The sequence below is a fragment of the Theropithecus gelada genome, chromosome 2 (genome assembly GCF_003255815.1).
Source record: "Theropithecus gelada isolate Dixy chromosome 2, Tgel_1.0, whole genome shotgun sequence".
Taxonomy (NCBI): Eukaryota; Metazoa; Chordata; class Mammalia; order Primates; family Cercopithecidae; genus Theropithecus; species Theropithecus gelada.
This window is the reverse complement of record NC_037669.1, coordinates 154098608-154114307: the sequence shown is the minus strand read 5'-3', so window position 1 is coordinate 154114307 and position 15700 is coordinate 154098608. Positions and strand designations below refer to the sequence as shown.

Here is a 15700-nt window from a genome sequence, read left to right as displayed (position 1 = left end):
TAAAATGAAATAAGTGGGCCAGGCATGGTGGCTCATGGCTGTGGTCCCAGCACTTTGGGACGCCAAGGCAGGTGGATCACTTGAGGCCAGGAGTTCAAGACCAGCCTGGCCAACATGGTGAAATTCTATTTCTACTAAAAATACAAAGATTAGCTGGACATGGTGGCAGGCATCTGCAGTCCAAGCTACTTGGGAGGCTGAGGCATGAGATTCACCTTGAGACACCAGAATTGCCTTGAACCTGGGAGGTGGAGGTTGCAGTGATGAGTCAAGATTGTGCCATTGCACTCCCACCTGGGCGACAGAGTGAGACCTTGTCTCAAAAAAAAAAAAAGTAAAATAAGTGAATTAAATATTCAACTCAAAAAAGAAAGTAAACCAAAAAATGGAAGGAAATAAAGATAAAATCCCCAAAATAATAGACCTTTACGAAGTCAAATGTTGACAAGGTAGAAGCCAAGCACTACATTATTCTCCTAGATTAACTCCTGGATTTGGACTGCCATGGATTGATGAGATCATGGAACAATCTTGGATTCCACGACTTTAAGTACAGAGTGACAATCTGTTCAGGTGGCCCAGGTAGTTTAACCAGAGATAGCACAGAGGTGTAGTTTTTCTATACAGATCTTCAAAAATACTTTAATATTAGCAATCCATCACGCAGCATGAGGGGCAGTATTTGTGCAGCTTGATCCTTGCTAGTAATTAAAACTATGGGGTGAACGATGCCAAAAATGACCTACATAGTTACTATAGTTACATGAAAATTAAAGCTAAAGTTAAAACACAATATGCTGGCTGGGCACGGTGGCTCACGCCTGTAATCCCGGCACTTTGGGAGGCCGAGGTGGGTGGATCACGAGGTCAGGAGATCAAGACCATCCTGGCTAACATGGTGAAACCCCGTTTTGTATTTTGTTTAGTAGTAAATAAAATACAAAAAATTAGTAAACAAAATACAAAAAATTAGCCAGGCATGGTTGCAGGCGCCTGTAGTCCCAGCTACTCAGAAGGCTGAGGCAGGAGAATGGTGTGAACCCAGGAGGCGGAGCTTGCAGTGAGCTGAGATCCGGCCACTGCACTCCAGCCTCAGCAACAGAGTGAGACTGCGTCTCAAAAAAAAAAAGAACACAATATGCAAAAGTCAGCAGGGTTATACTAATCTCAGCAAATATAAGATTGTACGTTTACCAATGTTTAGTATTCAAAGTAGTTTATTTCCTGAAATCTTATATACCATCTTCAATTTCAATTTTTATTTGACAGATATTAAAAGCTGATTAGAAAAAATATTTATAATAAATGAAAAGCATACATAGTATATACAATGACTTGATTTTATAAAACAAAATATAATATAGCCATATTGTATACATCAAAATGTTTACAGTGATAGCAAGTCCTTGAAGGCAAAAATCCTTGTCTTACTTATCTTTATGGTCCCATATTATAGCAGAGTGCTTGGCACAAAGTAGATGTTAAATAAGTGTTTATTGTAAAAGTAGAAGTGAATAATGTATGTCTTCAAAAAAAAAAGATACCCAGTCAAGTAAATATATGAAAGTTTTAATATGTTTGCATCTGAAACATACAAAAGCCTAAAGTCAATATCTAACTAAAATTCTCTAGTGTATCTTCATTATTATAAAGTTAAGTCTTTCGTCAAAAATTCAGCTCTAAAAATACAGTCTCAAAAATCATATATCTATTTATAATACTAAGACAAGTAAATTGTCGGCCAGGCACAGTGGCTAACGCCTGTAATCTCAGCACTTTGGGAGGCCAAGACAGGTGGATCGCCTGAGGTCAGGAGTTTGAGACCAGCCTGGCCAACATGGTGAAACCCTGTCACTACTAAAAATTAACCGGGTGCGGTGGCGGGCACTTGTAGTCCCACCTACTTCGGAGGCTGAGGCAGAATTGCTTGAACCCGGGAGGCAGAGGTTGCAGTGAGACGAGATCACACCATTGCCCTCCAGTCTGTCTGACAAGAGTGAAATTCCGTCTCAAAAAAACAGAAACAAAAACAAAACAAGTAAATTGTCTTAAGCTGCATCATCATCATCATCCACTGCAGCATAAATGGCTTGATTCCTCCTCTTAATTTTTTTTCTTTGTTCAGGTTCGTGTTCATCACTCAGCCTCTTCAATGGCACCTTGGTTAAGTCCTCTCCATTCCCTGATTCCACAGTCCCACCAGGTTTCCCCTCTCTATCAACTGTGGAATCCACCGTATCATCAGAAGACACAATCATAGAGCCTGGCAAGATCCTGACATCAGAGAAACTTGCGGAAAACTCAGAAGCTTGATCAGAAGGTTCTACAGATGGTGTATTCATGTCACTACGTGCACTTACAATACTATCTTCATCTTCTTCTTCTTCATCTAACATTATTTCATCTGGATTAATAGAAGATAGAGCAGATGTGTCTGTATTATATTCACTCCGGTCTTCTCCAGAGTCATTACTCTCCACATCATCCTGTTCTTCATATTCACCACACACATGATGTTCTTCCTTGGACTTCTGAAGCCTAACATTGATGTCTGTGATGCCAAGTTGGGCACAAAATTCAGTAGTCTGAGGATTGATCCTATGAATCAGCTGCATTTGTGTCTGTGGCTTGCTAGGATCATAACAAGCAGCTGTTACACTAAAGTTACACGGAACCTTGAGGTCATGATTCAATTTTTCCAACACTTCTTTCATACCTTCTTCTGTTGCACTATAATCCCACCTATAAAAGTACAAAACAATAGCTTTTTACATTTTATTAGCTCTAAACAATAAATGATGAAGTCTAATTCTAGACTTCAGGTGCAAGGATAAAAAACAAGCCATCTATCAAAATTCCATTTTTAAAGTTACAGTTAATTTAGCAAAGGACCATTTAGAAATAAAAATAATTCTTAGAAAAAGCCATCTTTAACTCATACTCCACAACAATTTTAATGTGTGGACTATATCTTTACCATATTATAGTTTTGTGTACACTTACTCACTTATAAATTTATTTGAGGTAATGCTCAACAGTCCATTTTCCTGTCTCTTTTAGATGGAAAACCTGCAAACTGAATTGTTCTGATACTCATTCAACAATAATTCCCTTGATTAAAAACAACGGTGGAGGTTGATACAGCGGCTCACACCTGTAATCCCAGTACTTTGGGAGGCCAAGGGAAGTGGATTGCTTGAGCTCAGGAGTTCAAGACCAACCTGGGCAACATGGGAAAGCCCCATCTGTACCAAAAATATCAAAAAATTAGCTGGGCATGGTGGCGTGTGCCTATGGTCCCAGCTGCTCTGGGGGCAGGGGTGAGAGGATCCCTTTAGCCCAGGAGGCGGAGGATGCAGTGAGCTAAGATCCAAGATCACACCACCGTACTCCAGTTTGGATAACAGAGCTAGACCCCGTTACAAAACAAAACAAAACAAAACAAAGGTGGGAGACACAAAAATTATGAATGCAATGGAAAAAGCAGGTCCTAAATAAAGTCTGACTTACCTTGCATGCAGGCCATTATTTTCAGGCATATTCCATAGGTGACCAGTCACATTAATAAGATCATCTGTAGCCCTGAGAATAGTGAGCCATTCAGTATCATATTCCAAGTAATCAGGAGCACTGGGGTCATGTTCTATCTCTAATATCTACAGGATGAAATCAACATTAAGAAATATATATTTATTTTTAACAGCCTAAGAACTTTAATATAATTTAATAAAATAAAAAGAAATTTAATTTAAATTTAATCTCAATTAATTTTAAATAAACCCATTTAATTTTAAAACATGAATAACTAAAATACTCCCACAGAATTCTCAGAATATGTAAATTACAAAGAGCACAAAAAAATTCTGAAAGGAAAATTAATATTTTTTTAAGTCTCTGGAAGAGTACAACTATATTATAAAGCCACTTCGTTCTTCTTACCTGAAGAAAATCTCTATGTGGTAAGCATTTGTCCAAGGCTAAAAATTTGGTTGCTCTGGCTGTCTGTCCTTTATCCTTTGCCTGGACAATATGAATCGTGATTTAAGAAAGAATGTTAAAACAATCACAGTAATTCTTCATACACAGAATAGGATGAAAATAATCTTTATTACACATACCCCTAAGTTGTGTATCAAAGGAATAACTGTTACTTTTCCAAAATAAGTTAATTCTATACCCACTTGTGTATAAGAAAAGGCATTTAACTTCTCAGAGCTTCAATTTTCCTACAAAATTCAAAGCAAAAACTAATGATGACGATATTAACTCAAAGCATTGAATATACATAAATCAAAGCTTAAAGGATTAAAGATAAACAAAAGAGCTTAAAAGTAAACTGGCAGAACTAAAACTGTACAATTTTTAGAAGAACCCATAGGAGAAAATCTTTGTAACTGTGGGTTAGGCAAAGATTTCTTAGCTATACCACCAAAAATAGATGTGATATATCCATAGAATGAACTATTACTCAGCACTAAAAAGGAATGCAATATTGATACATGCTACAATATGAGTGAATCTCAAAATCAAGCAAATGAAAGAAATCAGTTGTCAAAGACTATATATTTTATGATTCCATTTAAATGAATGCTCAGGAAAGGCAAATCTATAGAAACACAAAGCAAGTTAGTGCTTGCCTGGAGCTGAGGGTAGGAACAAGGATTACCTGCAAGCAGGCACAAAGAATCTTCGGGAGTGATGGACAAGTTCTAAAACTAGATTATGTGATATTAGCACAACTCTGGAAACTTACTAAAAATCACTGAATTGTTCATTTAAAACGTGGTTTTTTTCTTTCTTTCTTTCTTTTTGAGACAGAGTCTTACTCTGTTGCCCAGATTGGAGTGCAGTGGCATGATCTTGGCTCACTGCAAACTCTGCCTCCCAGGCTCAAATGATTCTCATGTCTCAGCCTCCTGAATAGCTGGGATTACAAGTGTGCGCCAACATGCCCAGCTAATTTTTGTATTTTTAGTAGAGACGTACTTTCGCCATGTTGGCCAGACTGGCCTCGAACTCCTGGCCTCAAGTGATCCACCTGCCTTGGCCTCCCAAAGTGCTGGGATTACAGGCATGAGCCACCACGCCAAAACATGTTTATTTTATGGTATGTAAATTATACTCCAATAAAGTTTTTTTTCCAAAGGTGAATTGTCAGAAACATGGGGGGAGTCACAAACATGTAGGTCATTGTGGAAAAGGTTAAAAAGCCTTTCCCCAGCATCTCTAGTTAAAACCTGAACTCCAGAGCATGGCCTCTAGAAGGCAGTCATGATCTGTTCCAGTTTCATCATGGGGGAAAAAACACAAGGAAGCAAGCTATGTATCTCCTGCTGAGGACCAAGCATCAGTTCAGTTCTGGTGAGGTACAAGTTGAGTATGCCTTATCTAAAATGCTTGGGACCAGAAGTGTTTTAAATTTCAGATTTTGGAATATTTGCAGAATACATACTGGTTGAATATCCTTAATACAAAAATCTGAAAATTGTGTGTCATGTCAAAAATTTCAGATTCTAGAGCATTTCAGATTTCAGATTAGAGATGCTCAATCTATACTAAGAAAAATGGAAGGCATGGAAATTATAGGCAGATATTGGCAGCAAAGCAGTTGCAAGGAAAAGTGATCTTTGGTGCTGGTAAAGGGGCTAAAATAGAAAGTGGCAGTCAGAGGAGGTTGAGAAGCCAATTACAAAGAGGTCAAACATATCATTAATGCAGAAACACAATGAAAAGAGTAACCTCTCCGTCTCCCAGTGAAACTGGGAAGTGAGAAGAATAAATCCCCAATACAAAGGGCCTATAGGAATATTTTCAGACAAAACCTTCCAAACTGTGTTTGAGGAACATTTTTAAAGTGTACCTCTAACACAGAAAAGTGTTTGGTTAAGTTTGGGAAGCATCACATTCTACTCGAAAGGGAATGCCCATTAGTGCAATAAAGACTCTCAGAAATTCTCTAAATGTTTCCAAGAAGAAATCTGTAACTCTGTTAACCCAGAATTTTCTAAACAGTTTTCCTATGGAATACTTTATGGGTAAGTCAGAGTTCAGCCAGAATCAGAGGTGAAAGGAAGAAATGCATACTTCCATAGAATTTTAATTATAAGTATATATTTATTTTCTACCTTCCATCAAGTACATCATCCATGCAGTTAAGCAAAGAAAACGGAGGATCATCCTGGACTCTCTTCTCCCCCAGTCACCAAATCACAATGATTCTCCTTCTAAAATCTCTCTAGAATCTACTTCATTCTCCGTATTCTCTCTTTGCCTTAGGTTAAAACCTTTTCTTTTGCTTAAATAGCCTGCTCTGCCTCCCATTTTACAGTACTCCAATCCATACACAACAATGCTGTCAAACTAATCTTTCTAAAATGAAAATCTGATTTCATCACTCCCCAAATTTCCCCACCATCTCTGGTTAAAACCTTAACTTCGGCCGGGCGCGGTGGCTCAAGCCTGTAATCCCAGCACTTTCGGAGGCCGAGACAGGCGGATCACGAGGTCAGGAGATCGAAACCATCCTGGCTAACACGGGTGAAACCCCGTCTCTACTAAAAAATACAAAAAACTAGCCGGGCGAGGTGGCGAGCGCCTGTAGTCCCAGCTACTCGGGAGGCTGAGGCAGGAGAATGGCGTAGACCCGGGAGGCGGAGCTTGCAGTGAGCTGAGATCCGGCCACTGCACTCCAGCCTGGGCGACAGAGCGAGACTCCGTCTCAAAAAAAAAAAAAAACAAAAACCTGAACTTCAGAGCATGGCCCCTAGAAGGCAGTTATGATCTTGTTCCAGCTTCATCAGTCCCTATGCCTTAGTCCCACAGGAACTACCTACAAGCGCTCAAACACCCCATGCTCTCAGACCTTTAGCCTCTGCACGTCAGTCCCTCTAAATAAAATACCCTTACAGTCTGTTTGTTCCTGGCATTTCAAGACTCAGTTCAGCTATCGCCTTTTGAAAACCTTCTCTATCGTCATCTCCCACGTTCCCATCCCACCAGTCTGGCTTATGTGCTCCCACTGCCTAAGTTTTCTCTCAAACTTACTGTACTATTTTGTAATTGCTTGTCTTTTCCCAGAATCATATATTGAGCTACTCATAAGAGGTAAGTTATCTTTTACTTCTTTCTCTTACTTTACAACTGTGTCTGGTCCACAGATGTTCGATAAATGTGTGTTAAATGAGAGAATAAATATTTTGTTTTCTACCTGATGCTGCATCAAGGCGGCAAACTTCACATGAAGGTGGGCAGAAAACCAGTAAGTAGGTTTTAGATGCTCTAAAAGCTCTGAGGCAGCTGGACTTCCTAATGTGTTATTTTCCACTTCTTGTCGGAAAAAAGATTTAGTCTTAAGAAGTTGCTTCTTATTTCCATAATGATATATACTTCTTGGCCAATCATGAGACAAGAATATATCTATAGGCTGCTTCAGCTTTCAAAAGAGAAAAAGAAAAAAGAAAACTCTTAAAATAGATTAATAAAAACAATCCCCTCCTTTCTCTCTACCACCATACAACCATTCACCCACTGAGATCTCTAGAATTCTGTGTAATTCATTTTAAGGACACTTTAAGAGAATGATAAAAATACTAGGCTACTCATTCATCTAGGCAAAGAAAAGGTGCATTTTCTCTGCTCATAAATCATTCTTATTTTCAGTGGCAAGGCAAGGCAATGGAGACAGACTCTGGACTGCCAATCATCTAAGATCTTTAGCACTTAGCTTCTAAAATACACGATGACCATAGTTCTTTTCTTCTTTGGTAAAGAAATTACTACTTTGGGCTGGGTGCAGTGGTTCACGCCTGTAATTCCAGCACTTTGGGAGGCCGAGGCAGGTGATCACCTGAGGTCAGGAATTGGAAACGAGCCTGACCAACATGGTGAAACCCCATCTCTACTAAAAATACAAAAATTAGCTGGGCGTCGTGGCATCTGCCTGTAATCCCAGCTATTAGGGAGACTGAGGTAGGAGAATCGCTTGAACCCGGGAGGTGGAGGTTGCAGTAAGCCGAGATCATGCCATTGCACTCCAGCCTGGGCAACAAGGGTGAAACTCCATCTCAAAAAAAGAAAAAAAAAGAAAAAAGAAATTACTATTTTGAAGATCCAGAGAAACCAGATTTCACGAGACCTCTAACATGACTGATTCAGTAAACCCAAAGATTTATCAGGAAAAAAAAAATTATAATAGGCTGACATAGTATACACTAAAAAACTCTGTTTACTACATAAATTAGTATTTAATTAAACAACTAAAGGAAACAAAATATACTCCAGACTTATCTCCAGAACCTTCAAGTAATCTGAAACGAATACTCGAAAAACGAAATTAACACCACTTAAATACCGGCTGGGTGCAGTGGTTCATGCCTATAATCCCAGCACTTTGGAAGCCTGAGGTGCGTGGATCACCTGAAGGTCAGGAGTTCGAGACCAGCCTGGCCAACATGGTGAAACCCCTTCTCTACTTAAAATATAAAAAATTAGCCGGGCGTGGTGGTGGGCACCTGTAATCCCAGCTACTCAAGAGGCTGAGGCAGGAGAATCACTTGAACCCAGGAGGCAGAGCATGCAGTGAGCTAAGATCGCACCGTTGCACTCCAGCTTGGGCAACAAGAGTAAAACTTTGTCTCAAAAAAAAAAAAAAAAACTTAAAGTAACTGCTCAAGACAATACAAAATATTAGATATGACTAACCACTGAATAACTGGTATGGCCAATAGATGCAACAAAAATTCAGACTAGGGTAATGACTCTAAACTAGAAAAGTCATGGTTGGCTGGGCACGGTGGCTCATGCCTGTAATCCCAGCACTTTGGAGGCCAAGGCAGGAGGATCACTTGAGTTTAGGAGTTTGAGACGAGCCTGGGCAACATGGTGAAACTCTGTAAAAAAATACGAAAAAAATTAGCTGGGCGAGGTGATGCATGCCTGTAGTCCTAGCTACTAGGGAGGCTGAAGTGGGAGGATCACCCAAGCCTGGCAGATTGAGGCTGCAGTGAGCCAAGCCATGATCATACCACTGCACTCCAGCCTGGGTGACAGAGTGAGACCTTGTCTCAAAAAAAAGAAGAAAAGTCATGGTTGGGAAATGGCATCTAAGTTGGGTCTTAAAGGACTGGTAGGATTTAGATAGGTGAAAAAGAAAATCTATTTGAGGGAACTGTATGCATAGAGCATAAAAGAAACACTTGCAAGCATCATTAGGCTCCTGCAGAGGCTCTACAGACAGTGTGATGGGCATGAGTGCAGTCAGGCAGGCTCTATCACTAAACTTTGGGAAGTCCTGGGCAGGTTACTTACCTGTCTGAGCCTTGGTTTCTCATCCGTAAAGGAATGAAGTTAAGAGTAAGATCTATCTCATAGGATTTGAGTGGAGATTATATGAAATACCAAGTGTGAAGTCTGCTTGGCCCAGTGTCAGCCATGTAATGGGTTCTCAAACGAAAACCTAGTCTCACCTACTCTGCAATTAAGCAGTGTTTCCATACCACCTTCACAATTTTCCCATTTCCTCTATCATCTTTACTATTACTTATTTTCTATTTAACACCATTACTTAATTACTATTACATAAAATGTTTATTTTAATATTTTCTTTAAAATATCACTTTAATATTTTCTTTTAAATATAATTTTATTTTAATAGGTATTCTTTAGCCTTACCCTAAGTAATATTTGAAATCATGAATTAAATGTTTCATTCTTACTAAAATAAACTCATAATTATTGAAGTAAAAAAAATTTGCTGGGCACGGTGGCTCATACCTGTAATCCCAGCACTTTGGGAGGCTGAGGCAGGCAGATCACCTGAGGTCAGGAGTTCGAGACCAGCCTGGCCAACATGGTGAAACCCTGCCTTTACTAAAAATACAAAAAATTAGGCAGGTGTGGTGGTGGGCGCCCATAGTTCCAGTTACTCAGAAGGTGGAGGCACAAGACTCGCTTGAACCCAGGAGGCGGAGGTTGCAGTGAGCTGAGATCATGCCACTGCACTTCAGCCTGGGCGACAGAGTGATATTCTGTCTCAAAAAAAGAAAAACAAAATGTTCATCGTGAAACTCCTAAAAACAACTCAAGATCCACATTTAAAAAATACTGAATTGCTCTTCTTGAAAGTAGCATACCAATATGACCAAAATACATTTTGGTACAGAATTACTTCAAAATTTTTTCAAGTCTGCTGTAATGCACTTTTTACATACCTGTTTTAATTTATAGACTTCAATATTTCTCACATGATATATGCTCCTGATTGTAGATGAATTATAAGGGGGGCACTCAAAATGACCTTAGATTGAAGAAGAAAAATAAGCTATATTCAATTTCCTTAAACACTGCAAATACAAAGACATATACACAAGTTTCCAAAATATCATGTACACCTTCAGTATATATGATTTTAAAAAGTTATCTAGGGAAATTTTTTTAAAAGATGGTGGACTGCAGTCTCCTGTGCGGGCTCAACTAAGGGTGTATGTGCTTTCTAAGGTCCCACACATGGTTGCTGGCACACTTCAGTTACTTTCTAAATGTTGACTGGAGACTAGTTCCTTACGCCCAATATTAATAAAATAACAAATTATTGTTGTTTTAAGCCAAAAAAGAAATATGTGTATTACATGCATAAATGATATCCCTGAGATAAAACAGAAAAAACTGATAAACATCTTCCCAAGAGTGGTTCCAATTTGTACTCACACCTGCCACAGAGAAGACAGCCTATTTTGTACCTCCATTTCAACAGTTTAGAATAAGAAAGAGCCAAGCGGCAGGGAACAGACTTGTAACAGTTACATTCAGGATGTAAGTTTTAGCTGCCAACTTAATTCATGAAATTTGTGAAATTGATGTGAATCCAAGCTATTCCTTTAATTTTGAAATCAAGGTATAATTCATTCAAACACAATGAAATGAATAGGCAGTTGTGATATACTTATATAATGGAATATTATTCACAGATGAACAGATTAGATTAAATGTATCAACACGGATTTCAAAACATGTTAAACAAAGAAGCAAGTTGGAGAAAGATACAAGCAATATGATACATTTATATGAAGCTTAAAACAAGTACATTGTTTAAAGCTCTTATACATGTGGTAATGATGTAAAATAATCAAGTAAATTATAATCACCAAATTCAACATAGTGACTGCTTGGCAAAGAGAGGGAGGGAAGAAAAGAAGGGAATGAGATTGAGGACAGATAAACAATGAACTTTAATTGTATCTATACTGTTTTATTTCTTAAAAATAAAAATAAAAACTAGCAAAATACTAAGACTTGATAAAACTAGATCAAGGATACAAAGATATATGAAAGAGTCAAAGTATATATTATGCTTAAGTCACTCTGGGGCATGCGAGTTCTAAAGTTTAAAAATAATTCTCAAAACAATACCTTTCCGATAGTCATGAGATTTAAAGATACCAGAGATTCCACCGATCCTTACACCTCGGTATTTTACCACACCAGCCAAACCTAAACAATACAGTTAAATAAAATTACTGTAGGTAAAAGGAATCTCTTTACACTGACTGAATAAACCATTCCATTTAGATGGAATTCCACACAGTTCTAAAATTATTTGAAAATTAAGCACCATGATGAGGTTACCCTTTTTACATAATAATATGCCAACAGTGTATTAGGGATATATTATAAAAGTATATAAAGGCAAGGTCTGGAATTAGATGAGCCAAAACATTAAGTAGATTGCGGAAGGGACAAATGAGATAGGGTGCTGAAAGTGAAACAGACATAATTTGGTAACTAACTGAATACACGGGGGAGGTAGTGGGAGGCGGAAAATGTCCTATGATGGACTTACATGTATAAACCTGAAAATCAACAGGTAAGGTATAAAGAACCTGCAGCTTCTAGTTTCATTTCTGATTGATCATCTTCTGACAATTTCACTTTTTCACAATATTGTAATATAGAACGAATACATCAAAAGATGATCAATAAGTAGCAAAGTAGGGAAACTAAATTTCTGAAATTACAATCTCATCATTGGTAAAACCTATAAACAGTTCTAGAAAGAATATACATTTAAATAAAGGGATGAAGCTAGGTGGGATGGCTCATCCCTGTAATCTCACCACTTTGGAGGCCCAGGTGGGCGGATCACTTTGAGCTTATGAGTTCGAGACCAGCGTGGAAAACATGGCCAAACTCAGTCTCCACAAAACAATACAAAAAAACAAAAAAATTAGCCAGGCATGGTGGTACACGCTTGAAGTCACAGCTACTTGGGAGGCTGTGGTGGGAGGATGGCTTGAGCCTGGAAGGCCAGAGGCTGAGATGAATGAGCTAAGATGGAGCCACTGCACTCCAGCCAGGGCAACAGAACCAGACCTTGTCTCGAAAAATAAAGGGATGAAAAGGCTATATAGTTTATAGGGACTAATATTGAAACAATCTAATCAAATCTGTCAATCTAAAAGCAGATTATAGGAAATGCAGAGGATAAAAGGAATCCAATCAGCTAAACCCTGAATGCAGGAAATGCCACAGGACAAATTTCGTGTTTTCTTCAGCAAGTAAATGGCATGAAAAAGAGAGACAGGGAGATTATTATAGTCTAATAGACTTCAGAGTCGTGACAACCAAATGAAATGGGCTGGCCTTGTCTGGGTCCTATTTAAACCAATTGTAAAGCAGACATCCCTAGGTTAAGCAGGGAAATCTGACCATGAACATGGCAATAGATAATGAGTACTTCAGTTAAGTATAATAACAGTACTGTAGTAGTATTTTTAAAGATCCTCATCACTTAAAAACACGTACTGAAATATGTATAAGTGAAATAATCTAACAGTTGGATTTGCTTTAAATACTCTAGTCATCTCTTCCCACAAAAAAAAAAAAAAAAAAAAACCAGGAGACTTCAATATAATAGTGGTTGAAGCTGGGTAATAGGTACTGAGATTCATCATGCTATACTCTACTTTTGTGTATGCTTAAGAATTTCTATTAATAAAAGTTTAAGGTATTTTTTTAATTCAATAAAAATTGTAAGAAAAAATGAAGCGATTACAAATAGTGTGTGAGGTCTTTCAATTATATTAGCTAGTGCTTAAAACACTAGATGAAGGGCATATTATCATGATCAACCATTTAATAATTAACTATCTTAATTAAATTTTCATGATTAACTATTTAAATTAATGACATTCTCCAAACACCATACCTGTTAGGACACAGCCCAACTAGCGCAAATCCTGATAGACTCTTCCATCCCAGGAAAAAAAACTATCCACAAACACAATCACATACCTAAATAATAAATGTTTGGTGCCACCCAGCCACCATAGGGTAACTCTTGCAAATGATTTGAGGCTTCATGGTTTCCCCCAATGAAGAGCGTGAGAACTGGGGCTTTTTTCTCTCCAGAGTAATACCTAGAACATAAGAGCAAAGTCAGTTACCACAACTGGGCATAGTAGAAAAGCAAATAAGTTCTGAAAAAACAACAACAACAAAAAGAAATTGACCTCATCATAAAAAGTTAAAAAGCTCTTTCAAAAGGAATTGCCCGGGGCTGGGCGCGGTGGCTCACTCCTGTAATCCCAGCACTTTGGAAGGCAGAGGCGGGCGGATCCCCTGAGGTCTGGAGTTCGAGACCAATCTGGCCAACGTGGTGAAACCCCGTCTCTACTAAAAATGCAAAAATTAGCTGGGTATAATCCCAGCTACTCGGGAGGCTGAGGTAGGAGAATCGCTTCAACCCAGGAGACGGAGGTTGCAGTGAGTCAGGATCGCGGTACTGCACTCCAGCCTGGGCAACAGAGTGAAACTCTGTCTCAAAAAAAAAAAAATTGCCCAGTATCCATCCTTGCCCTTAGGAATGAAGAGCTTCCACCTTGGGCCTCAAGTCAGTGCCTGTTCAAATAAGTCAAGAACTGTGTCGAGTTCATTGCCATAACCTTATCTTTCTAGAACCACAAGCACATAGCAGGCGCCCAGTAAAAACTCCAGGATCACTAAATGAACTAATTCCAGAGCCCTATCAAGTACAAGGTAGTTATCTAAACCTGTCAGCTTCTTCCTCCAGGTTGTCCCCTCCCAGGCTTCGATCCCGTGTGAAATGAATAAGATGGGTGTATGGAAAGAAGGAAAGTGACATTTCCTAAGCTCCTAATGAGACAGGGTGCTGAAAGTTAAGCAGACACAATTTGGTACCTAACTGAATACAGTACCTAACTGAATACATTTCCCGCCTCCCACTACCTCACCCCTATATTCAGTTAGGTACCAGTTAGAGACACAGAGCGAACAAAGGATCTAAGAGAAACAAGCAGCCAGGGGCAGAGGGAAATCAAACCCAGTCCCACCCCGCACCAAGTCCTGGCCCGGGCCGCGTCCTCACCTGTAGAAGGTTTGCATGTGGCGGTACTTGGGCGGCACGGCCATGCAGCGTAGGTCCGCCTCGTTGCGCACCGCCTGGAAGTCGCCGCAGCACAGCAAGAGGTCGACAGGCCCCGGGCCGCGCCGCTCCGCCAGCGCCAGCGTCTCATAGATCTTATCTAGCTCGCCGTGGCAGCAGCCGGCCACAGCCACCCGCATTCTGCCGGCCCGAGGAGGTGAGCGCTGCCTGCAACGCACTACACCACAGCCTGCCCAGGCCCGAATGATCGCTCAGCTCCCGCCAACTTTAATAAGTAGAGCCACAGCCTGGTGTAGACGCCTGCAAAATAATTCACTTCCGGTTTCCAGATCTCGCGATAGAGGAACCGGGAAGGTCAAACCTAACTCCGGGATCCCAGGGAACTTATTTTCTTTTTTCTTTTTTTTATATTATTGTTGTATGCAGTCAATATTTTTTTCGTATATACATCCACAAATGTACTCTTTCCATTCTTACACTCTTCTTCCTGGATTTCCATTTTTCTCTTTGGGATCATTTTTCTTCAGTCTGAAGAACTCAGTTTAGTTTTCCTGTTTGTTTAGTGTAGGCCAACCACAGATGAATGTTTTTCTAGATATTTGTTTGTTTAAAAATGTCTTTCCACTCTGGGCAAAATGGTGAAACTCTATCTCTACTAAAAATACAAAAATTAGCTGGGCTCAGTACCGCACGTCTGTAATAACAGCTACTCCAAAGGCCGAGGCAGGAGAATTCCTCAAACCCAGGAGGTGGAGTTTGCAGTGACCCGAGATCACGCCCCTGCACTCCAGCCTGGGCAACAGAGCGAGACTCCGTCAAAAAAAAAAAAAAAAAAGGAAAGGAGAGGAGAGGGGAGGGCGGGGGAGGGCGAGACTCCCTCTCAAAAAAAAAAAGAGAAAAAAAAAAGAGAAAAAAGAGAAAGAGAGAGATAAGAAAAGAGGCCGGTTGCACTGGCTCACACCTGTAATCCCAACACTTTGTGAGGCCGAGGCAGGTGGATCACAAGGTCAGGAGTTGGAGAGCAGCATGGCCAACATGGTGAAACCCCATCTCTACTAAAGATACAAAAAATTAGCTGGGCGTGGTGGCTCACACCTGTAATCCCAGCTATTTGGGAGGTTGGGACAGGAGAATCGTTTGAACCCAGGAGGCAAAGGTTGCAGTGACCTGAGATCGTGCCATTGTACTCCAGCCTGGGTGACAGGGTGAGACTCTGTCAGAAGGAAGGGAGGGAGGGAGGGAGGGAGGGAGGAATCTTTGTTTCACCTTAATTTATAAAGGATGTGTTTACTGAGTACTGAA

The 15700-nt window shown here is 39.7% G+C and overlaps 1 protein-coding gene across 2 annotated transcripts; it reads right to left on the bottom strand.

The window, feature by feature from the left end:
* Nucleotides 1–1244: 1244 nt before the first annotated feature.
* DBR1 (debranching RNA lariats 1) lies at nt 1245–14732 on the bottom strand. 2 transcript variants are annotated; one of them, XM_025377825.1, is made up of 9 exons: nt 14507–14690; nt 14381–14454; nt 13288–13412; nt 11407–11487; nt 10209–10294; nt 7208–7432; nt 3940–4020; nt 3511–3656; nt 1245–2742 (listed from the first exon to the last, which is right to left on the bottom strand). In XM_025377825.1, exons 2-9 carry the CDS (start codon nt 14422–14424, stop codon nt 2049–2051), a joined length of 1482 nt encoding a protein of 493 aa, XP_025233610.1. In that variant the 5' UTR covers nt 14425–14454; nt 14507–14690; the 3' UTR covers nt 1245–2048. The 2 variants fall into 2 exon arrangements, with proteins under 2 accessions (XP_025233610.1, XP_025233609.1); XM_025377824.1 differs by having other exon boundaries at nt 14381–14732.
* Nucleotides 14733–15700: the final 968 nt, after the last annotated feature.

What these genes read in the sequence shown, in the direction of transcription:
- DBR1 (XM_025377824.1), bottom strand. Translation starts at nt 14,577, where the DNA reads ATGCGGGTGGCTGTGGCCGGCTGCTGCCACGGCGAGCTAGATAAGATC. An exon ending in ACCAAACATTTATTATTTAG is followed by an intron (nt 11,488 to 13,287) that starts GTATGTGATTGT and finishes TGTATTGTTTAG; the next exon opens with GTTTGGCTGGTGTGGTAAAA. An exon ending in AATAATGGCCTGCATGCAAG is followed by an intron (nt 2,743 to 3,510) that starts GTAAGTCAGACT and finishes GTACTTTTATAG; the next exon opens with GTGGGATTATAGTGCAACAG.